General features: G+C 33.9%; 1 protein-coding gene across 2 annotated transcripts in view; it reads left to right on the forward strand.

Moving 5' to 3' along the window:
* ACVR2A (activin A receptor type 2A) overlaps window positions 1-25909 on the forward strand; it is an 88202-nt gene that overhangs the window by 49415 nt on the left and 12878 nt on the right. For both annotated transcript variants that reach the window (XM_054477982.2, XM_054477981.2), the window contains exons 2-7: window positions 2860-3067; window positions 6025-6134; window positions 6311-6465; window positions 21723-21866; window positions 23818-23961; window positions 24980-25125. In XM_054477982.2, coding sequence (XP_054333957.1) covers window positions 6086-6134; window positions 6311-6465; window positions 21723-21866; window positions 23818-23961; window positions 24980-25125 — 638 coding nt within the window. In that variant the 5' untranslated portion in view covers window positions 2860-3067; window positions 6025-6085. The remainder of the gene's footprint in view (window positions 1-2859; window positions 3068-6024; window positions 6135-6310; window positions 6466-21722; window positions 21867-23817; window positions 23962-24979; window positions 25126-25909) is intronic.

Below are 25909 nucleotides of genomic sequence, written 5' to 3' on the forward strand. Positions count from 1 at the left end.
TGCTCACATTTTCAGCAATACTTGATATTGTCCATTTGTGTTTTTGTTTTGTTTTAGTCATTCTAATTACTGTTAGTATTTCATTGTAGTTTTAGTTTGCATTTCTCTGATGATTGATAATATTGGGTAGCTTTTTTCAAAAAAAATTTTTATTCTTTGCCCTTTAGCAAAGGACCTATTTGAATCTTTTGCCCATTTAAATAATTGGACAGTGTTTTTTCCTATGATTGACTTGTAAGAGGCCTTTATATTTTCTGAGTATCAGTCCTTCTTTAGAAATGTGTTTTGCAAGTATTTTCTTCCAGTCTGTGACTTTTTTCGTCCCCTTAGCCTTCAAAGAGTAGAAGTTTTCATTTTAGTGAGGTTCAGTTTATCAATTCCTTCTTTTGTAGGTCATATGTGTTGTTCTAAGAAATCTTTCATAAATCAAGGTCACAAAGATTTTTCATGTTTTCTTTTGGAAGTTTAATAGTTTCAGGTATTATTTTAGTTCTATGATATGTTTAGAATTAATTTTTGTATGTGGCGTGATATATGGGTTGAAGTTTTTTGTTTTTTCTTTTTGCCTATAGATATTCAATTGCTCCAGCATCTGTGGTTGCCATGACTATCGTTTTTCTATTGAATTGCCTTGACATCTTTTCTCTACATCAATTGACCATTTATATGTGGGTCTATTTCTGGGTTCTCTGTTCTGTCCCATTGATACATGTTTCTGTCTTTTCACTATAACCATACTGTTTTAGTTGCTGAAGTTTTATAGTAAGTCTTAAAATCAGTAAGTATGAATTCTCCTTTGTACTTCTTTTTCAGAATTATTTTGGGTATTCCAGTTTCCTTGTTTTTCAAATAAGACAAGACATCATTTTGTAAATGCTAGTTGCAGTGGGGAAGCTGAAACCATTGATGAACTTTTTGTCTTTTGTAACATTAAAATCTGCTTTGTTGTGCACATTGAGTGGATTTTTTTTTAACCCATGTGATTTTGTAATATCACAAATCATTTGGAAAATATTGGTTCTCTGAATTATGTAGACTTTCTAAATACTGTCACATTTCATTATTCAATATTTAAAAGTCACATTTATTGATATCACCGCTGATCTCATCAGAAAATTCTTTGACTGTTGGAAAGGTTGACACCATCACCTATTGCTGATGGTAGTAGATAAAAATTTTCAAAATTTTTATTTTTTGCTTGAAAACTTAAATTTTATCATTGGAAATGCATACTTGTTAGTTGCTTTTCTTGAAGTCACAGGTTCACTTGGTTTACTTTTGAGAACATGCCTGTCAGATACCCAAGTCTAAATAGCCATAGTTTGTTAGTTTACAACTCAGTCATATGTGGGCTTTTTCTTGAGGCAATCATTGTACGGTTGATCCTTGAATAACAAGGGTCTTAATTGTGTCAGTCTACACATATGTGGATTTTTTTCAATAAATATGTTGTTAAAGGCTTTGGAGATTTGGGACAATTTGAAAAAATTCACAAATGAACTTTGTAGCCTAGAAATATTGAAAAAATTAAGAAACGATATATGTCATGAATGCATAAAATATATGTAGAAATCAGTCTTTTATCATTTACTACCATAAAATATACACAAATCTATTATAAAAAGTTAAAATTTATCAAAACTTACATACACACTTACAGACCATACATGGCACAGTTTGCAGTTGAGAGAAATGTAAACAAATGTAAAGATACAGTATTAAATTATAATTGCATAAAATTAACTATAGTACATAGTGTACTACTGTAATAATTTCATAGCCACCTCCTGTTGCTATTGTGGTGAGCTCAAGTGTTGCAAATATCTACTTAAAACACCATATGATGCTAATCATCTCAGCTTGAGCAGTTTGTCTCTCGAGTAAATTGTATATCGCAGTAAAAAGTGATCTCTTGCGGTTCTAGCATATTTTTCATTGTGTTTAGCGCAATGCCGTGAACCTTGAGTAACACCATGGGACCCATAAAAAGTGCCACTGGTGGTACTGGAATTGATCCTAAGAAGAGAAAAGTCTTGACATTACAAGAAAAAGTGGAATTGTTTGATACATACCATAGATTGAGGTCTGCAGCTGTGGTTGCCGTTTATGATTTATTTTATGAACAGAAGATGTAAACTTACAGTATCGATAAGTACAGTTCAGTACTGTAAATGTATTTTCTCTTCCTTATGATTTATTTTGTGAACAGAAGATGTATACTTACAGTATCGATAAACAGTTCAGTACTGTAAATGTATTTTCTCTTCCTTATTTTTAAAATAACATTGTCTTTTCTTTAGCTTACTTTAGTGTAAGAATATAGTGTATAATATGTATCACAAAAAATATGTGTTAATCGACTATTGATGCTGTTGGTAAAGCTTCTGGTTAACAGTAGTCTATTGGGAAAGTTTTTGGGGAGTCAAAAGTTACACACTGATTTTTGTTTGTGTGCAAAGCCAGCGGTCCTTACCCCTGAGTTGTTAGGGGTCAGCTCTATTCACTATGCAGCAGAGTTATGTTTGCTTAGTTTTTGTCCCACACAGTATTAAAAAGTAGTCTACTCAAGGGCCAAGGTTTCATAAAATTAACAATTTCTGTGGCTTTTCATCAAGGACATTCTCAAGTGAAGTGAAACTAGTGGTGTTCAGAGAAATACTGTGATATATATGGTTATTTCCTATTATAATGGCTATTTTTATATTTAAAGTGCAGGGATTAACTTGGAAACCTAAACCCAAAGTTTAAGTGGGAAGACGGTGAATTACACTTTAGGAATACCTAAAGTTGCTATCTTGGGAAACAGTCTTTTATTTTAACAGCTAATGTGGTTATATTGTTGTTTTTATTATCTTATAGGTGCTATACTTGGTAGATCAGAAACTCAGGAGTGTCTTTTCTTTAATGCTAATTGGGAAAAAGACAGAACCAATCAAACTGGTGTTGAACCGTGTTATGGTGACAAAGATAAACGGCGGCATTGTTTTGCTACCTGGAAGAATATTTCTGGTTCCATTGAAATAGTGAAACAAGGTTGTTGGCTGGATGATATCAACTGCTACGACAGGTAAGAACACATTTAAGATTTTATGGTAGTATTGAGTAATTTTCACACTTCCCCTCTTTTTGAAAGGGGAAAGATCAGTGCATGAATTTTCACTTAAATGTTTCTTGCTTTTTTAAAAATGGGATTATAAAGAACATTATAACATGCTCTAATGACAGTATATTTTAAAGTAATAAAATAAACATGGCATATTTATGTTTTATCTTTGATATATTTTGAATAATCTACCCGGTAGTGAGAACTCTGAAATAAAAACCATTTTCCCCAATGTTGTTAGGACTGTAAACTTTTAAAATGCCAGTTTTCAGGAAAACATTTAAAAAATTACTTTAAAAGAGTATATCTGTTGAAAATCTGTCCTCAAGAAGAATAAAACTTAATCATGTGTTTAATTTTCTTTCAGTTTCCTTCTTTATGTATCTGGAAGAAATTGATCTTACTACATTCCCACCACCCCCCTTTTTTTTCTTGCAAAGTAGGCCTTTCGCTCTTTACCCGAAGAGACTTTTTTTTTTTTGAGACAGAGTTTTGCTCTTGTTGCCCAGGCTGGAGTGCAATGACGCAATCTTGGCTCACCGCGACCTCCGCCTCCCGAGTTCAAGCAATTCTTCTGCCTCAGCCTCCCAAGTAGCTGGGATTACAGGCATGCACCACCATGCCCGGCTAGTTTTGTATTTTTAGTAGAGACAGGGTTTCTCTATGTTGGTCAAGCTGGTCTCGAACTCCCGACCTCAGGTTATCCGCATGCCTCAGCCTCCCAAAGTGCTAGGATTACAGATGTGAGCCACCACGCCTGGTCTACCCCAAGAGACGTTTTAACTTGACATTCAAAATTTCATCAGAACTAACAGTCCTCAAACTACATACTTGTTTTAATTGCTTTACTGTGTACTGGAAGTAAAATACAGTGGTCATGTTATTGACTGCCTGTGATCTTTCTGTATGGAGTCCCATAGCTGTTAGGGTGATCCCTTAACTGCCTGGGCCACAGGATTTCTACTGTGGGTAGGTGCTGAAGACAGGCAGAAGCTGTAAAGTCCTAGATAAACAGACGTTTTGGAGCCAAAAAGTACTGCTGTATACAGTGAACACTAGATACTTCTGGATCACTTTTGAGAGCCTCAGTTGATTACCTGGAATCTGTGTTTGATTAGCTATATGTGACTAAGAGCAAAATGCATTGAATAAGCCCTTGAAAATTGGATTAACTACACTTTTTGTGAGAAATTACAACACAGTCATTTAGATTTAGATATATATTTCATATTTAGGATGTACTTCTAAGTATGTGAATTTTCCAGGGATTATTTCTATGTACTTATATATTTTAGCTGCATTTCTGATTATCAGCCTCTGCTAACAGAAGTGGTCAAGTGATACGTGCTGTTATGAAAGGTACACAGGAAGAAATTGGGGAAAAATGAGTTTGGGAATCATCTTTATCCCAAACTATCTTTTATCATTTAGTTGGAATCAGGGATTCCTATTCTTTTTTGTAGTAGAAAACTACTTTGCTCTTTACCTAAAGATAATACTCCAGCTACGTGAGACTCGGATAGTGCCAAAAAGAGTAGTGAGCCATTTTCACTGGAGTCTGCAAGTGTGTTATTCATTGCAAATACTTGCTCCTTAGAATGATAATTACTATGCCACCTTTGTGTCTGGAGGTTAAATGCTAATTTTAAACTATAAAATTTTTGTTTTTATACTCTAAATTTGATTGAAAACAAATAGGATAGTAAGAGAAGTAAGAGGAAAAGAAGATTCAAGAATTGTCAAAGTATGGAAGAAAAGAAAATGATAAAAGAAGAATGAAATTGAATGGTGAAAAGTAACTTTATTGAATTAATTAGGCTAAGTAATCATGTTAATCTGTTGTAATTTGAGACATGATTTTAAATATGTTTTTACATTTATATATTTCTCTTTATAAATTGTTAAAATTTAGCTTTCATTTGTCTTTAAAAAGCCTCCTGCCAAATAGGTGTTGATGTTGAGTATATTTTAGTTTGATTTTGTTGAAACTCCTATCTCCCTGAAATTTCTTCAGCTTTTCACTTAAGAATTAAATTCTACCTTATTATTCTGACAACTATCAAAAAAGTTCAGTTTATTATTAAGATACATCTTTTAAGTTCATCTGATGTTGATTTTTTTTTTTAAATAGGTTTAGCTGTTTATTAGTGGCTGATGAGGATTTGTTCTAGAGGCTAAATCCAGGTCTTTTCATGACTTAAGGTCCTATATAGAAGGCTACTTTATTTTTTTTTTTTTTGGTTTAATTCTAATCCGTTTGAGTTAGTAGGTGCTATATGATTATTGTTTACGTGTTTGTTTTCTACTTATTGCTCATCTCAACCCTGTTCATTGCATTCAGGGAATTTAAATCTACACTCTAAAAAACAGTGACAGTATTAATTTCTCAGCCTAGTTTGGGTTTCTGATGTTGAAATGTTTCACCCATGAGATACGAGCTTTTATCACTTAGCATGTGTGTATGTATTTATATGTATACATACACACACATACACAGTTTTATATATAGTTTTCAGTTTTTGTATTCACAAAATGGAAATACTATATTTCCTGTGAGCAAAAGCACTCTTAGACCAAATTGCCTCATTGACTTTATGTCCTCTTCAAGCTTTTCTAATAATTAAAAAATTAAAAAAAGATGCTTGCCTTAGGTTGCTCATTAAAAACCAAATTACAGCAATAGTCTCTAGTAGTCAATGTGATTGTTATAAAATCAGTTGTTAATTTTTTTTTTTTCTAAAGAGATTTAGTAACAGGAATCCAGGAACATTTTTGGTTTTTAAGAATTATTAGATATTAATACGAATCTTGAAGTTGAATATAAATGACTAATTCATTATTTTATTGCAGAATAAAAACACCTGTTGTAGGGTCAGTATAATAATATTGATTTTAATAATTTTTTCTCTGCTTATTTATAGGACTGATTGTGTAGAAAAAAAAGACAGCCCTGAAGTATATTTTTGTTGCTGTGAGGGCAATATGTGTAATGAAAAGTTTTCTTATTTTCCGGAGATGGAAGTCACACAGCGTAAGTTCACAGCGAAAATACATAGGTTTGCTCAACTGTAGATTGGAAACAAAATATATTTGTGTTGATGGAATAATTTACCCCTACCTCTTCCCCAAAATTTGAGACTATGACAGATATTTATTATAGAATTTTGTAGACCAAATCTGAGTTATTTTTCCCCCCCTTTTCCACAGCCACTTCAAATCCAGTTACACCTAAGCCACCCTATTACAACATCCTGCTCTATTCCTTGGTGCCACTTATGTTAATTGCGGGGATTGTCATTTGTGCATTTTGGGTGTACAGGCATCACAAGATGGCCTACCCTCCTGTACTTGTTCCAACTCAAGTAAGTTATTGTCCTGTACTTTGTAGTGTTTTAAATTTTATATTTTTGAGAAATATTACTGTGGTGAAACCCACTAACTTATTACAAATTATTTTCCTTTGGAGTTAATTTTTGAATGTTTATTGTCATGAGAACTCTAGCTAATTTTGCAAACTTATTAATGTACCGTGTCCTTAACTTTTCTCACTTTAGGGTTGAGGTCGAGTAGAATGAAGGGATATTCCCATTTCTATTCCTCTTTGGAGAGTTTTACTCTCATGCTAATACTAACCTGCTTTGCTTCTTGAGAAGTCATTTATGATGGAGAAGTGAAATCATAACCCTGTTTTTGCCCTCTGTCCCCTCCTCCATTTCTAAATTTCTGTGCCTTTTTCAAGACCACTTGGCAAAACGTTTTATCCATGGGGACAGACTCAGGAAAGTAACCAAAAAAGTATAGAAAAGGGAGGTTTCATAAAGGCTTCAGGAAGATACCTCCATAAAGATGTTTTTGTAGGGAAGAGGAGCAGAAAAGTAACCTTTCTTACCATATGTTGTTGGTAGATCAAGTATTTTTTTTGGTTGCCTCATATCAAGTGTGTACTGAAGACAAAACTTTTTTAAGGCTCTTGATTGTCACACATCACACCCCAAATATTTCTGGAAATATAGGTGTGGAGAGTGATCAGATTAAATTCATTAAATTTTCTGCATTCTCTTATCATGTAGACACTTTGTGCAGGTCTGGTATTTATAAGGACTTTTCATGGAAGTAGTTAGTATTCTGCAGGCCTACGAAAACTGATAATTTTTGGTTTTACTTGCTTGAGACATCTCTGAATTCTAGTTTTTACTGTGTTTCTTTTAACTCTTAAGATCACATTACCTCAGCCTTCTGAATCTCTTGTTGTAACTTTGCTTCTTTAATACCAGAAGGATTAATGGTTAAAACTTGATAGAAGAAAATGGTAAAGTCCTATAATTTAATGATCAAAACAACTCCTTCCCTCTAAGCTTTATTTATGTAACACATTTATTTCTCAGTGCTTGCAGCAATCTGTTAGCATTAGATCATGGATTCCCATCTTTGTAAGATGTGTATATAGAGAAATAAACCCAAAGGTAAAATACCATGTTCGGTAATTAGGTAAACATTATTTCGTACACCTTGAGTATTTTAACTTTTAAACAGTAGTAACTAAGTTTGTGTTCCTTAAGAATCATTTCTAAAAAGTGTTTTAAAATAAAAAGTTTCAGTACCTAGTCTATGTAGTTTACTCCAAATGGCCATAGGATACACTTTACCTTCTGTCAGTGATAACTTTTAAAAAATTTGTATTAGTATCAAAATTTAGAAGAGAGATTATTCAGTATTATAATAGTTTCCTGAATTAACCAGATCTGTGATATGCTAGGAACAAGCCGGGAACCACATTTATAAATAAATTTGTTAAGGTTTTTATAGGAGGAGTTTTAAATGTAATCTTATAGATAACACTGATCTGTATACAGTATTGTTACAAAAATGTGCTTAAAGCTTTTCTTAAAGGGCTTTGTATCCTATGTATGTGGTCAGTTTTTTAAGAAAGACTAAATAATTTACGGGTTTGGACTTTTAAAAAGGATTGATATCATTCATAAATAAGAACCAGGGATTTTCTGTGAGTATCCGTACATCTCTGTGGGTTTAGATATTTGTTATGGTTAAAGTTACTGTACACATTTATTTAGTACTTACATGCTCTGTCATGAGTTTATATGAATTTGTGTGAATTTCTGAAAAATAAGGAAGAAATGTAAAGATTTTGTGATAAAGTGACCTGGTGTGATCAAGCTTTGGTATGAAAAATACAAGACAGACCTGATTTTATACTTTCCTTCTGTCATAAACTATGTTGTGGAAAAGGGGCATTGTCATCAGTGTGGAACTTCACTTTTCTCATCTCTCGCAGTCTCTGAAGCAGTATGGTTTCGTGCTTCAAATCTTGTTTTTGCTGAGAGGTTTATGCAAACTGTTCTTCAAGACCACTTCGTGGCCATCATGTAACAAAAGGCTTAGTTTTATCTTCTATTTCAAAATAATGATAATGACATCAAGCATTTATTGAACATTTTACAGTGTACTAGGGCACTGTTAAGTTACATTATACATAAAGATATAAATTATATGGGAATATATAAAAAGCATAAAATATTTTTTTTTCACTGATTTCCAAGTTGTGAGACTGATATCATCTTTGGAATTTGTTAAAAAATACAAATTTTGGGACCACACTCCTGAAAGTATGGAATGGGGCATGGGATGTTATGTTTTTAATAAGCTTCCCAGGCGATTCTGGTGACCAACCAGCTATGGAAAATACTAATTTACTTTTATCTCACAGAGTTGTTGATGTAGTAAAATCTCCATTTTATAGATAGAAAAATCTGACCCAAGGAGTCTTTGACACTAAAGCTTTGTTCTTATTACTTACGCTGTTCTGCCTCTTTTTTCATAAAGCAAATGCCTTTTGTTTCATATAATTCAGTAAACTTTTCTGCCATCTCAAAATCATCCTGTAGGCTAATTTATTTTCCTACTTTTGGATATTGAATAGTTTGTATGACTACTAAAATGAGGAATAACATCATCTTATGTAAACATTGTCTCACATACGACAAAAAGAGAAGTAAAGAAGTCATAGATACATAGAAGGGCATATTCATGTGTTCTCCATTAAAAATTTCCAAAAATTCTAAAGTACATTTTGGAATAGAGTTGATGACCCTTTTTAGAATAGGGTTTATAAACATGTGATTGGGCTGTACATAAAAATTTCTGTGCTTGAGTTGATACTGCCAATTCCTATTAAGACTTTTTCGAAGGGTAGGGGAAGTAGGAGAGAGATATTTGAAGTCTTAAAGTGACTTCTGTATTTCACCCCATATTCATGTCCCCATATTGCAACTTTAATTCTACACCGGTTAGGAAAAGATCTTACAGTCTTGCCACGGATTTTTGGAACATTCTTCCTCTGGATTCTTTAAGTGCTTTTAGACAGTGCCATAACATTTGTCATTCTTTTTCTTAGGGAGACTTTTCCTCAAAGCTTTGGCTAAAGGATGGTTTGTGAATGGACTGGTCTGTTGTAAGACATTGTTCTCATTATTAGTAAGCTGGTTCTGGCAGTTAGGTGAAGGATTCTTTATCTCTATGACATCAAATTGTTTAGAATTTTTCCGGGTTGTGTTAGTATTTTATCCTGAAGAAGTGATGTAGGGGTATAAGTACTTTAAAATCTGGTCTTTCATTATGGTTCCTAGTAACCGATAAAAATACAAATTCTATAATAAATTTAGCACAGTTGAAGGCATAGAAAAAAGCAGTTTGCTGGTCATTTTTTTTTTCCTTAAGTCCTATATTTCTGTCATTGTTTCATGGTATCACTTTATTCTTATTCATCCTGGATGAAAGCCTTGGAGACAACTATTCTTGGCTCTGTCATTTACCAAGTCCTGTTAATTCACCTTTTCATCCTGATTGATCCTATTGTAGTTCAGGACATTATTACTCCTAAGGCTAAGATTATTTCTATAATCTCAGAGTTGGCCTTCTTGCTTCCATTTCTCTCCCTTCATCTGTACTATTGCCAGAATAGCATTTTACATGTTTGATTATGTTACTTATGTGCTTAAAATATGTGTGGGCTCTCAGTGAGCCACAGCAAAGAATACAAAGTTGGAGCATGACATGTGGTCTTCCATACTCTCTTTGTCTTTTGGTACTTTCTTCCCATTACACCCCAGAACATCTGTCATATGCATCTAACATTGTATTAGTTGTAATCCTCCTTGAAAGATTTGAGAAAATAGTGCTTGGGTCATTCTTTCATTTGTCATTCAGATAAATAACCCCAGTTGAGAAGGGCTCATAATGTGTTTTATTCTCCCACTAGATTGTAAGCCTCTTGAAGATGAGATATGTATTGTAATTACTACTGTGTCTTACACAGTATTTGTATGGAATAATCATTCAGTAAGTGCTGAATTGCTGAATTGAGTTTGTTGCATTTGGAATTATACTGAGATGATAATGAAATATGTCCAGGGACTCCGTTAATAAACATTCAGGTGCTTTAGGGCTTTGCCTTGAGAGAAATCTTGAGGCCATGATTTTGCGGGGGGCTGTAAAATAAGTTGAAGTATTTTAGGCATTTATAAGAGAATGACATTATTCAGTTCTTTCTGTAATCACAGACTGAAGCATGCTGTTTTCGTTACCCAGCTCACTTTTCTTTTGCCTGTGCTGAAACTATCTTCCCACATATAGGAAGATGCTTTTATAATATGCATTGAGTAAACCGAATGCAAACTGGTTTTTCTAGTGACAGTGAGTCATGAATATGAGGGAATTGATGGACTCTATTATTAAGAAGTCTTATTGTGGTTAGAGTTAATGCAGTTTCAGTAAAATGGCGCCGCTTTCATAACCATATGTGAGCTTGTTTCCTGCTTATAAGATCTATATTTGTGCCGATAAAATACCACTTGATAAGAAAATGAATTTTAAGGGTTAGAAATGACCTACCTTTAACAAGGCACGAAGTTAGCTTCTTGTTTACTTTTAAAGGCTATATAAGTAGCACTTCAGTATTGAAAATTAATTCTCTCTTAAATTTAACATCAGCCTGTTCAATCTTTACTTTATGATAGTTTGTCTAGGTGTGGGTCTGATAAGGACTAAAGCTTTGGGATACCCAAATTAGGCATACAAAATAATCCTTTTGACCTTAGCATTAAAGTAATAATAGGTTGTCATTTCATGCTATGTTAGATTGCTATTCACTGAGAAACGAAGCCATCTGTGAAAATGCTTTGTAGGATTTTCTTCTTGAACATGAGTTTATGTATTTAAAATTAATAAGAATCTGAAAGGGTAGGAAAACATTTTTCAGCCAAGTTAATTTAGAAGAGTATACTGCTTCCTTATTGGGGGAGGGTGCAGGAGAAATTTATTGAGTATTTAATATGCTAATAACAAGTTATACTTACAAAATAAATATTACGTTCATAGAAACATGTCTTGAAATAGGTTGACTACTGATTGGAGTTTATGAACACATCTCTTTCTCATCTGCTTTTTCTCTCTTCATTTAAAATTCTCTTCTAATTAAAAAGTTAATATAAATACATGCTTGTGGTATCAAGACAAACTGTACAGAAAGAAGTATGAAAAAATAGAATCATTTTCTCCTCTTTTCCCTTTCTCTGTCACTTTCCTGAAATAATCAATTTTAACAGATTGGTGTGTATCCCTTGGCACCTTTCTCTAGCCTTATTTTTTTTAGTATATATGTTTTCTTTTTTATAAACTATAAACTATTCCACAACTGGCTTATTTTAATTTAACAGTATATGGACAGCTTTTCAGATAGATATTTTTAATCTTTTGTTTTATTAAATTATGTGTTTTTAAGTGAAATGTAATGTATGCTTATAAAATACCAAAATTTGATTTTTTGGTAAAAATTGTGTATATTTAAGGTGTACAATGTGATTTTTTTAAAGCTTAGAGTTTGTATTAGGTTTCTGCTAAGACAGAGAACTCACATCTCACAAATATTTGCAACTGTATTTTTTTAGTATGTTTGAAATATGACATAATGCTGTTGTCTTATGCGTGAGCATTCTTTTGTGTGTGTGTGTGTGGGTGTATGTGTATGTCTAAGAAATAGTATAGGGCTACTATAGATGTTGTTCTGTGTCCTACCTTGGTGTGTGATTATTTTTGTATTGGTAACCTACATTACAACTTACTTTAATATATACTTCTAATTGTGGGGAGAAGTGTCATAAATTATCTCGACATGCAGCTTGACAAAAAAAAAATTACTCTCATCAGGCATATATAATTTATTCCACTTAGAAATGCTCAGACAAGGCCAGTTGGAGATTGTCTAAAATTCTGTGTCCAAAAGCAAAAAGGGAGGTAAAAAATTTAAACCTTTATCAATAGCTTAAAATAAGGTAAAGTTGCACATTAAAATTAATTAGTGCACCTTATTTCTAAAAGTGACTTCTGTTTAAATTTTGAAATCTTGAGTTCAGGTTTTCTTTGGCTTGTACAGGGTCTCGTCTGTCAGTTGATTGGTGCATATGGACCAGAGTATATAATTTATCCTCCTTCTCTGGCAAAGAGATGTGTATTTAGGAGGAAGTGAGTTTGTTTTTTTCCTGTGTTCTTCATTTCCTGGACTTCATCCTAGACCTTGTTCTTTCATTCCTAGTTACTTCATTGCTGTCAAATCTTTTTTTTTTTTTTTTAATTAAGATAATAGAAATGAAGAACGTCCCATTGTTAGCCAAAGCTGCTTGTAGCAGATGAGCTAGGAATTGTTCAGGGTTTTCATTTTTGCTTAACCGCTCACTCCATGCTTGATTGCCTATGGTGTGCCAGGCACCATGCTGTGTGTATGGTAAAAGTGGCACGAGGACAGTACTTGCTTCCCTTTCTGGGGCCTACAGTTAATATGTAGGTGAAGTAACACAGGATGATTGTTTGACTGTAGCCTGGAAATGAAGGGTAAAGAGTGTAAGAAGTGAGTTGCTTCAACAATTTTAGGCAAAGACTGGAAGAAGGGAGGAAAAATGTCTGATTCCAGATCTGTACTGATGGGGAGAGGAGCCACATGTGGGTGCCTAGCTAATGCTAAGTGCTCAGTAAGTATTCACTGTTATTGGTGTTAGAGTAACAACTTCAAAATTGAACTCAAACAGAATCATTTTTACTGAAATTATTGTTGATATATGTTAATACTTTGAAATTAACTTGGTGTAATAAAAGATTCATTTCGAGTATTCTGTCAGGCACTATACAGATCACTTTACACATATTAACTCATTTAATTTGTTAGTACCATGGGGTTCTGTCCTATTTATCGAGTCCATTTTATTTTAGTTTATTTTTTTATTTTATTTTTTTACTTTAAATTCTGGGATACACGTGCAGAACATGCAGGTTTGTTACGTAGGTATATCTGTGCCACGGTGGTATGCTGTACCTATCAACCCGTCAGCTAGGTTTTAAGCCCCACATGCATTAACTATTTGTCCTGATGCTCCCCTTCCCTTGTTCCCCTGCCCCTTGACAGGGGAACCCAGTGTATGTTGTTCCCCTCCCTGTGTCCATGTGTTCTCATTGTTCTACTCCCACTTATGAGTGAGAACGTGTGGTGTTTGGGTTTCTGTTCCTGGGTTAGTTTGCTGAGGATTATGGCTTCCAGCTTCATCCATGTCCCTGCAAAGGACATGATCTCATTCCTTTTTATGGCTGCATAGTATTCCATGGTATATATGTACCACATTTTCTTTATCCAGTCTATCATTGATGGGCATTTGGGTTGGTTCCATGTCTTTGCTGTTGTGAATAGTGCTGCAGTAAATATACGTGTGCATGTGTCTTTATAATAGAATGATTTATATTCCTTTGGGTTTATACCCAGTAATGGGATTGCTGGGTCAAATGATATTTCTGGTTCTAGATCCTTGAGGAATCACCACACTGTCTTCTACTATGGTTGAATTAATTTACATTCCCACCAACTGTGTAAAAGTGTTCCTATTTCTCCACAGCCTTGCCAGCACCTGTTGTTTCTTGACTTTTTAATAATCAGCCATTCTGACTGTTGTGAGATGCTATCTCATTGTAGTTTTGAAGTCCGTTTTATAGATAAGAAAATTGAGCCATTCATAGATGAAGTGACTCGGCTTAGAGTCACCCTAGTGGGTGGCAAAGCCTGGGCATTTATATCCAAGGATTATTGCCCATTGATTGAATGGCTTATTTCAATAAATAATTAAGTGGAGTCCATAAAAAAACCAAAGCAGGGGCTGGGTGTGGTGGCTCAGACCTGTAATCCCAGCACTTTAGGAGGCCGAGGTGGGTGGATCATCTGAGGTCAGGAGTTTGAGACCAGCCTGGCCAACATGGGAAAACAACATGGGGAAAACCCCGTCTCTACTAAAAATACAAAAATTAGCCAGGCATGGTGGCGCACACCTGTAATCCCAGCTACTTGGGAGGCTGAGGTGGGAGAATTGCTTGAACCTGGGAGGCGGAGCTTGCAGTGAGCCAAGACCATGCCACTGCACTCTAGCCTGGGTGACAGAGCGAGCCTCTGTTTCAAAAAAGAAAAAAGAAAAGAAAAGAAAAGAAAAAAAAACAAAGTAGGATAAAGAGATCAGAGTGTATAAACTACATTTAAAATAGTTTTCATAGTGACTATATGTGGCCTTGTAGATAACCATTTTACCATCTCACAGTTTATTCATGTGTAACATGGTTTCTTTTCTGGTTTTTTCAGCTACACTTGCAGAATACAGATATGAAAATAAATCAAAATAAACTTCTGTAGCCAGTCATAAACCTGATTCTTTTAAGCAGCAACCCCAAAAGGAGAATGGGCATACCTACGTTTCTTTCAGACTTTTAACTCCAGTGCTGGCTACCTTGAGGTGCTCTACTTAGGGAACATATCCAGAATCTTCATTTCACCTGCCTTGGCCTTTCTTTGCTTTCCTTTCAAGAGGAGTCGGATGAGAGAAACTGTAGGAAGTAGGAATTATCACAGAGGAATTTTGACGATCTCATTGGCTGGAATCATTGCTGTGCAATTGACATGTCAATATTGTTGAATCTCTTAATGTATGTCTTGCTTTCCTTAGTTCAGAAACATTGTCCTCGCATATACTGTATTATTTATAAATTCTGTTTCTATTCTGCTTGGCAGGATAGTCTTTTTAAAATTTAAAATGGTAAAATTTCTTAGAATGTAAAATAATTAGTTGATATTAAGAGGAAACAAATTCAGAATTTGTCAGTTTTCATATAGTTTGGATAGGAGGACCTTAATTCATCTTGGTAGTCCTAAAAAGTTGTTGAGTGAGATATCTCCACTCCCAGAAAAAAATTAGTCTCTCTCTCTCTAGATACAGAGATTCAGATATTTCTTGGAATGGTTTGAATAGTAAATAAAAGAAAACTTATAATACATATCATACAAAAATCTCTATTTTCTAGAAAGATTTTTTGTATTCCAGATCTGTGTATCTGTTTACTAAATAGCTCCATTTATATGTCTCCAAGCACTTACCATTCACGGGTAGTGACTGTCTCTCACAAACCTGGTTCTCAGTAAATGGAACCACTGTCCATTTGGTTGCATAAGCCAGGAAACTAGGATGTCTCAAATCTGTTTTTCACCTTAGCTGCTTCCCCCTAGTACTTACTCCATTTCTCAAGGGTGTTCTCCAAAGGGAAATCTTCTCAGACTACCTGTCATTATAAGTCAGGTTTCTCTTTACAGATATTGAAGGTACTGAATTCCTTTTTATTAGTGTGAATTGTTGATTAGTCCTTCTGTCCTGCACTGCTGCAGGCTTCATGAGAGCCTGGCTAGTCAGTGCCTGGCACAGACTACTCAGTAAAATTTGTTGGATGACTGAATGAATGAACGAATGAACTATTCTTCATTCTTTTCTGATATTTGGCAGTAGTTTTTTTCCACCTCAGGAATAAGCACCAAGTCTTTTTCTCACCTACAGACCTAATAGCTTGATATTAATGTGCAGATTTGATTTTCACTGTTACCTACTGTTATAGTATATAATAGTCAAGCTACATTTTCTATGTTGTGAATCCAGAGTTTTGTTTGCTTTTTGCTTAGTTGTATATTTTAGTGCATTTTATTTTACTTTATTTTTATTTTTGGAGATGACGTATCGCTCTGTCACCCAGGCTGGAATACAGTGGCATGATCACAGCCCACTGCATCCTCAACCTCCCAGGCTCAAGATGTCTTCCCTCCTCAGACATCCGAGTAGTTGGGACCACAGGTATATGCAACCACGCCCAGCTAATTTTTAAAAAATTTTTTGTAGAGAAAGGATCTCCCTATGTTGCCTAGGCTGGTCTTGAACTCGTGAGCTCAAAGACCCTCCTGCCTTGGCCTCCCAAAATGCAGAGATTATAGGTATGAGCTATCACACCTGGCCATTTAAAAAGATTTTGTTTTACCCCTCTTATTTTGTCATGTAGTTTATACATTGAGAACTGTTGCTGGTGTCTCTTGTTTGTTTATTCTAATCCTCATTTATTGAGAAGTCTATTAAGCAAACATATGTGGTTATTTTGTATTTATTCATGTACTTAAGTGAATGTATTTTTTAATTCTGTTTTTGCCCTTCATATTTTGTTGCATAGTTGATATTTTGAGGCTTGTTCTTGGTGTCAGTTTGGGTTATTTTATAGCTTATCCTAATGTTCATTTCTTGGGAAATGTATTGGGCAGAGACATACTTTTTGGTAAGATGTATGGATAGCACCTACTTGCACAGTGCTAGTATAGTGTCATCTTTATCTCTGAAAACACCTGTATTTAAACAAGATCTGAGAGATCCTTGAGCCTTTGGAAACCATAGTCTAGTTATTCAGTTGGCATGTATTTCTTTCAAGGGATTAATTTTACTCTGGAGTACTGGATAAGATGTTTTGATAGTAGGATTATCTCAGCCTTTTGGATGAATTATAAATACTCTTGAATCATTATCACAGGAATAAAATCTAGAAGGAAGAAAACTAGTTAAGCAACTGGTACAGATAAATGAGTTGTCCGTTCTGTTTTGTCAGTGCTATTGTTCTCTATAGAAATATTGGAAACTGGGGAACATAACCATCATCCATTGGAGGAATTCTCAGCCTTCCCTACCACTGGTGATCATATTTCTTTTAATTTTAAATTTAGACCCTTACCTATTTTGGGATGACTGGAAAAATGAAAATCCTGTTCTCTATCAGTGTCTGAGTGTCTTTAGAATGTGAGATGTGTGATTACTTGTTCCCAGGGCCACCACTGCTTAACTGCTTCACCTTGATGTGCTGGGCAAGTAGGTTTGATAATATTCTATCACTACGTTTTACTTAATTCTGATAATCTTGTTTTTCTGTCTTAGTTTCTTGCCATGGTGTATTATGGTGCACGCACATAGCCACCAGAAACATTTTTCTGTCTCACCATTATGATTCTGTCTTCCATGAAAGGGAAGTGAGGCAGTTCAGGAAATAGGAAATTCTAGAGGTTCTTAAGACAACTATCAGAAAGTCTGAGAAACTGATTCTAGCTATATATAAATTTGTTAGGGCTGCTAGCTCGTTTTTGCTAAAGGCAATACTGCCCTCTAGTGTCGAGAAGGCAATTGCAATTTGTAAATTCCTTGTTTTATAATTTAGACTCTAGAGGCTCTTAGAAAAATAAATAATCATTATTTAAGACTTGATTTAGTTTGTTTGCAGGCATGAAGTCATTGGATCAGTTAACTTGGGATTATACTGGAGTCAAGAATTTGTTTACTACCTATCTCTCATATCTAAGGGGTTCTTTTTGATATTACTTTCCTCTGTTTATAAGGAAAGTGTTCCCTATCTTTATTTAAACAGTGTAAAACATTGGATCATTGCCAACTTTTAAAATACTAAACCATTATTCTCTTTCCTTCACTTTTGTAACTGATGTGTCATTTTTCATTTCATTCTGGATATGAATCATAATTTCTTTTGCCTGTGTTTTTTCTTCACAAGCACGCCTTTCATATAATGATAGAGGTAAGATGCATTGATGTTTGTTTTATGGTTGTGGAACTTTCTGTGGATGCATACTAAACATTTTGTTCTTAGATTTTTGTTGTTGTTACTGCTTTACTGTGCATCCTCTATAATTTATACATTTATGTCATGAAGGGTTCTCCCTCACCCAGCTTTTATAATTAAAACATGATTGATTCGACTTAGGAATGGCTTTTAGTTTTAAGAGACTAAGAGTGTTTATATTTATTTAAGGTAGGATGTAGAAGAAAACGTTTTACTTGATTAGAAGTTAACACCTTAACGGCTCCATTCGTCTCAAAAACCTTGTATTGGTTAATTTTTATAATATGTCATTAACTTAAATGTCAGCATGTGTTCATTTTTAACGGGTCGATTTTCTAATCCAGCCCATTGTATTTAAATGTGAAATAGATATTTTTGGATAGCTTCATCTTTGGCATCTTTAGCAAATGAACTAGCTACAGGAGTATAACTTTTGATGATATTTTTCTATCTGAGGTTTAAGCGTTTAATTAGATTAAAATTCACCCTTCAAATGGAGAACTCAGAATAAGTAAAATGATCAGAGATGACTTTGTAGCTTCGCACCTCTAATAATTTATTCCACTGTTGGTTATAGTAATGATATTGGGTAGTGGTTTGGGGGCAGGAGATTACTTTTTACAGGTTATCATTTCAGTATGTGTTCTCAACCTGATGTCTTCTGATACCATAATTTTCACATATAAATGAGTAAAGAAGAAATGTAATCAGGACTGTGTTCGAATGCATATCTTTTTAATTTTGCAAAATAGCATGGATGTTGTAAGAGAACTGGAAATTTAGGGAAGTTTTTAGGAATTCTGAAATCCTTATAGGTGCCTCTCTGCTCCCCATTGGTTTCTCTGTGTAGCCAGGTAAAGCCATATTTTGTGGATGACATCAGAAATTGGTTGTCATTTTGAAATTTATGTCTACATTTGTCTTCCCAGGGGCTCATATATTTTAAAGGTATACATTTTTATTTTTAGAATCAAGTATTGATTTTTTTGTGAATAAATTACTATAATGATGCCAATTAATTGAAAATCATTTCTACTATTCTTATAGGATGAGTGAAACTTAGAGATGAATTTAAAGTTTCATTCTAGTAATTTTTTATTTAAAAAGAACTAGAGATTTTATAATCTGTCCTACAGTTACTCATTTCTGAACCCAATCCTTTGAGTATTAAAGAATATTATTTAAAATTACATTTTTGAAAAGCTCATGTCATTGCTAAAGGTTTCGAGATTCTACAGGAAGACCTTGTAGACCTTTTTCTCACCCTTTCAAAATTGACCAGTATTCTTTCTAATTGAAGCTTTTACCTTTTAAGTAATTTTGACAACAATATTTGTTCTGGCTGTTACTATACAATATTGAGTAAATTATAGTAGGAGGGTGATCTAAGATTATTTCTTTCTGAAATAATGGTAGCTTAGAAACTTATTAAACAGAGCCTTGGGAATGTATGGAAACTTGAAGTATATGCATTTGGAAAATATTTAATGAACTTTTTTTTTTAAATGTAGATATTGAAAATAATTATGTTTTCTAAAATTAATGTTATACTAAAATCATAGTTTGAATTGCTGACATATTAATTGTGGATTAAATAATCTAGATCTTATTTTATAGACTGAATCACATTTATGTTGTTGCTATCCTTTAGAACAGAGAATGGGTAATGTGTAGATTAACTATAGAGACATTACCAGTCAGTGTACATAAAAGCTATTAAAAATCTTAATATTGTAATTTAGCACTGTATTCCCTCTACCTAGTTATTTTTCCTCTTCAGCTTTCAGCCATTTTCTGCATACTTTAGTTTTTAGTTTTTGGTATCCTCTCTGGTTTGAAACCTGTCTCTCTACCTTTCTAACATTCTCTATTTAGTTTAAATATGTCTTTATGCAGTTATACAATAACTCTTTGCCCTTGAGGACTGAATGGTTTCCTTTCCTGTAGAAGAGTTGTTTTCAAGCTTTTTTTCTCCTGTCTCCACATTCATATAAGCAGTCTGCTCTGATCAGTAGAATCTCTCGGATAGAGATGATCAGTTGAAGAATGAGGGAGGGAGGGTGTAATTTTTAATAAAAACTCTCTAGAGGTTCTTCTGTCCCCTCCACTGAGAATCACACTTGAGAGCCCATCCTTCCTAGAAGATTTATATCTGACCTCCTTGACCCGTCACTCTGCTAAACAGAAACGTTCTTTCATGTTTTGAATGTGGGAAGGACAAACAACTTGTAGACCAAAAAAAAAAAAAAAAAAAGTCTGAGTTTGAAATGAGTCACAAGAAGTCTTTTGTTTTATCTTACTGTTTAAATAGGAATTCTAAAGCCATTTTATAAAGATGGTTTCATTTAGAAGAAGAAATTGCATGTTTTTCCTACGTAACACCTTGCAATGTTTCTGTTGCTGAGGTTCTTTCTAGTACACAGTAAACTTTTAAAACTCCTGAGTGGCACCAGTGAGCTGAGTGATGCCTAAAGAAAGCACTAACTGTCTTTGAGGCATTAGAAGAAGAGATAAAAAGAAAGGCAGAGAGGATGCATTGATCTGGGATCACATACCATTTCCAAGTGTCTGAGGTGCCACCCAGTGTCATCATATCAGTTGCTTTTGCCACAGAAATTTTAGTTCCTCCTCAAAATACTCATTATGCAGCCCTCCAAACCCTTCTGTTGCTTTTCTCTGGAAGCTTTCCGAAAGGCTTCCTGCATCTTGCTTTAGTTGCAGATAGGGAACTGAGAGAATGCTTTCAGTGAAGGGTTGCATTCTGCTTTGATAGGATTCCCTTGTGATTTGTAGATGCTGTATTCCTATTTATATATTATGTTTGCTCTATTTTTAAAAAACTATAGCAGTGCACGTTTCTTTCGTTTACCATATCCTGTTATCTACTATGATGACCACTTCTTTTCTGGATTTTTATTCGTACTTCTTTGCCAGTCAGTCAGTTCCAGAACACAAATGATTTTTTATCTCAGATCAAAGGGATGAATTGTTAATATGTTTAAAATTAGAATGAACCAAACAGTTTGGTTAAAGAAATATTTACTTACATATTTCCTGTATGTGCTTTGTATTTGATATACCTATCTGCAATGTGTTTAAGAATGACTGCCGGTATCTCTGAGATTAATGAAGAAAAAATTTAAACAGTCACTGGAGAAAGTAATAGATCTTCAGGAGAGGTTTTTGCTGATATATAGTCATAATTTGCTGTTTCTGGCACTTTTCAAATCATCCTCCTCGAAGTACACACTGGATGAAACAAATGAAATATTAGGAGTATTTCATAGTTCACAGAAAATCTTAGTGGGGAATATTAGTGAGACTGATCAGAAAGATTTTAGATCTTTTCTCCTGTGGTACATATATAGCAATAATGCTGAACATTATTATGAAACTCTTAATTCAGGTTGCCTGCCTTGTGATCACTATAGATAATTAGTAATCTAATTATGGCAACATTGAAGTTAATGTCATCCATATGTGTTTACTGTTTCTGTCAGTTGACTTTTCAGTATACTCACTTTTTTTTCTCATTTTCAGAGTTGATGTGTATCATGTTCTGCTTATTTATAGTATTATTATTATTTATCTGTAGGACCCAGGACCACCCCCACCTTCTCCATTACTAGGTTTGAAACCACTGCAGTTATTAGAAGTAAAAGCAAGGGGAAGATTTGGTTGTGTCTGGAAAGCCCAGTTGCTTAACGAATATGTGGCTGTCAAAATATTTCCAATACAGGTATGTTTATTGCAGTTTTGTCATCTTACATATATGTTTTATGGCTAGGTCATCATAACTCAGAAATAGTCTCAAAACAGAAGCCATATGTTCCAAGATGGTTCTTTGTGATACTGGGGAAAGCAGTTAGCTCTTTTAATGCCTGCCTTTGCATCTGAGAAATGGAATTGTTAGTATAACAATCATTATGTTTGTCTGGAGTGGTGGAATTAAATGAATGCATAGTAGATCTTTTGCCAATGAAAATTCTATAGAAATGTTAAATAAAGATAAAGATTCCAATAAACAAGTCTAATTGAGTGGTTAAATTTTAATATCCCCCTACATTGTCAGAAAAAAGCAAACAAAAAAAACAAAAGAGTAGTATACTTTGTTTTAGAATTGGTATTTGGAGGTATATCACCAGACTTGACTTACTTTCATTCTACTTTGAGTGTTTAATTATTTCAGTTTTTGTCTGATGCATTTTCAGAGGCAATCGAGACTTCAAATAATTGGTTTAATGTTGAATTGTTTTTGAAGTTGGCTGGACTTCTCATAAAACTCTGATCTAATGTACCTCTGAGCTATTCTTGTGTTTTGTTTTGTTCCGTTGGTGGTATGGATTTATGATGATTCTGTCTTCCCCATCTCTTGCTTATATACCCTGGCAGCTCATGATATCCTTGGTACTGACGTCTTGGCTGGATTTGATGTTGCAGGCTCTACCACTATACTTAGAGAGTGGATGTTTCTTTTTCCAAAGTTATCATATAAGCAATTTCTTTGTCTTAATATACCTAGATTTTAACCTTTTTACCTCCTCTGTTCAATCTTACCTCCTCTGTTCAGTCTATGAACTGTTTACATAGAGTTTATGAACTGTATTACATTTTTTTTTTGGTAGCTGTAAACCACAGTTTAGTTTTCAGAGAGAAAGTGTATTCTGTTGTGCCAAGATTCATAAATAAGATAAGGGAAGAAATTATTTCCATGTGTAAGGAAGCATAAAGATAAGAGAAAGGCATTTGGATGATATTACCAAGCCCAACAACAGCAGTAACAGTAGCTAACATTTTATTGTATGCTTTTATTGGGTCAGGTAGGGGTATTTTACATATATGAGTACTCACTAATATGTGTAAGTATATTACACACGTACATAAAATGCAACATATAATACAACAATTCTATAAGACAGACACTACAATGCCTGTTCTACTTAATGAGGACACTGAAGGATTATGTAACTTGCCAGAGGTTAGTGGGAGAGCCAGGATTTAAGTTTGGACAGTTTGGATGCAGAGAGTTTCTAAGGGTTTCTAACCATTATGCCATAGTGCCTCTCACTATTATTGTCTTTTAGCAGTGAAAAGAAGCTAATCTTTTATAAGTAGATACTTAGTAGACATGGATTGCTTGCAGGCACAAATGAACATATGGTGTCTTAAATTATTGCATTGCATATCTTTGCCCCTTGCTTTCTCATAGACCTTGTAGGGTATGCTAAACATTTTTGAAGGATGTTTGATATTATGTTAGTTTTTGAAAAGAAGAAATTTTCTGTTTAGAGGAAGTCATTCTGCCGGAATTTCATCTTTCAAGGAGATTATTCTGAATAGTACCACAAGTAACTTCACACCATGGTGAAATTACAGTGTAATACTTGCAGTAACTTATGTGTTGCCATTCATTGTAAGATACAGAATGCAGTGTTTCGGATCAACTTCTGTGTTTGTAAACTAGAAACACAGAAAAGTACGTTTTGAGGGAATGGACAGGGCAGGCATTTAGTATAAATTTGTTAACCTATTGTCAGAGCTTTTTCTTATTACAAAACAGAACAAAAAAATTTTTAATACTTTTTTGTTTTGTTTTGTTTCACTTTGGAACTTATTTGAGTAATCTCTTAGGCATGGTTTATGAAACCTGTATTCCTTGTGTTCTTACTATTCTTTCTTTTTGACTCTAGGACAAACAGTCATGGCAAAATGAATACGAAGTCTACAGTTTGCCTGGAATGAAGCATGAGAACATATTACAGTTCATTGGTGCAGAAAAACGAGGCACCAGTGTTGATGTGGATCTTTGGCTGATCACAGCATTTCATGAAAAGGTAAAACTACTTAACGTTTTACTTTAGTAAAGTCTGAGTTGGCCTGCCTACCTAATGCTGGCTATAAATCCCTCAGAGTTATTTTTCGAGACATCTTATAGTTGATTAATATTTAGCCTGAAAATAAAAATCATTCTTGAATAAAAATCTTTTAAAAGGTAGTTCATTTTAATAAAAGAGCAAAGATGGCAACTTTTTAACCTAAAACTCTACTCATATAAACTACCCTTTTGTTCCTTATTTCTTGTGCTGTAATTACTCTTACAAACATTTATTTTAGTATAGGTAATGCTTAGTAATTTTCATTTACCATTTACAATTCATTTTGATTACGTGAACCATTTTTTTCAGTTTTAATCAGTCTTGCTTAGTGACAAAACCAGAGACAGGAAATTTATCTGATCTTTGATCTGTCACTAACTTGCAGGGTAATTATCACCAAAACATAATTGCTAGTTTTCCTCAATTTTTCTACTTTTAGAGTCAGTGTGAAAGTACCATTAATGAAGTAGGAAATTATGTTTTTGGTAATTGGTTTCATCATTGTGAAATGTAAGTGGTTCTTTTACTTCTCTTATCTTGACCTAAAGGACAACAATAATCTAGAGGAATATTCTACATATTAGTTGTTATTTTATGTTGTTATTTTGTGTTCTGCTAGTCCCATGATATAACAACTCTATAGTCAGGATATTTTAACTTTTAAAATATTTTCTAGAACCTTAGATTTTCAACTAGACTTTTAAAAAAAAAAAAAAACTTGTCTTATAGATTGGTGGAAATTGACTATTCTTGTAACAAAAGTTTAAAGCTCTGGTATTTCTTTCTGGTCAAATGTTTATTAATGTGAAATGGAAGGAAATTTGAACCATTTGAACCATTCCAGAAAGATTGTTTCTTGGATATTATTTTTCCCTGAAAGGGAAACTCACAGCCTCTTATAGGTAAAAAGAAAAGTCTCCTTATACATATGGCCTTTGTCAAGAACATAAGTTTCTTTTTTTCCCTCTTTTTTTAGGGTTCACTATCAGACTTTCTTAAGGCTAATGTGGTCTCTTGGAATGAACTGTGTCATATTGCAGAAACCATGGCTAGAGGATTGGCATATTTACATGAGGATATACCTGGCCTAAAAGATGGCCACAAACCTGCCATATCTCACAGGTAGACTAAATTTATATTGTTTTCCCAGATAATTGAGTATATATTTACTAAACTTTTAAGCCCCTGGGTAAATTTTAATTTTTCCTTTGTTATGCAATCGTGCTTTACAAGACAGTCGATTTTCATTTGTTTTTTAAAATTAGCTTTGAGATTGGCCAGGAAGTATTTTTTGGATAATGTATATGTTAACATTATTGGTAAAGTTTAATGATCTACTTCATCTCATTTCTGAAAACATGATTGAAAATAAACTATATTTTCTCGATCTCAAAGGAAAAAGACATTTGTTTTACCTCAAAACATGATTTATCAATAGGGATTATTATCCAAGGGCATGTAATGAAGGAGACTTTGAATGTCTTCCTTCCTTGTTTTTTGAATGACCTTCTTATCTTTACCCTGAGACAAGTCTTAGAGGGAGGCATCACTTAAAACAGTTGTCCAGTGAAGAAATAGTACTTAGACCCAATAGTTGTCATGCCTGCAAAAGGAAAAATGATTGTGTCTTAAACATGGAATTCAGCTTGCCATGTATTTAATTTTCTTGAATGTGGGATTCAATTTGTTGTCTCGTGTTCCATTTAAAGATGGTTGTTTGAAAAGTAGGCATTAACTGATTCACGGAACAGATACTTAGCTGAGTGCCACCAGGTGATGTTTTAGGTTGCTGGGAGGCATTATTGTAAGTCAGCCTCTAATTTAGGTTCTGATTTTGCAAACTTTAAATGACGTCTACCTCAGAAATAACTCTTTCTTCTCACTTTCTTACATGCAGTCTATTGGC

The sequence above is a fragment of the Pongo pygmaeus genome, chromosome 11 (assembly GCF_028885625.2).
Source record: "Pongo pygmaeus isolate AG05252 chromosome 11, NHGRI_mPonPyg2-v2.0_pri, whole genome shotgun sequence".
NCBI lineage: Eukaryota > Metazoa > Chordata > Mammalia > Primates > Hominidae > Pongo > Pongo pygmaeus.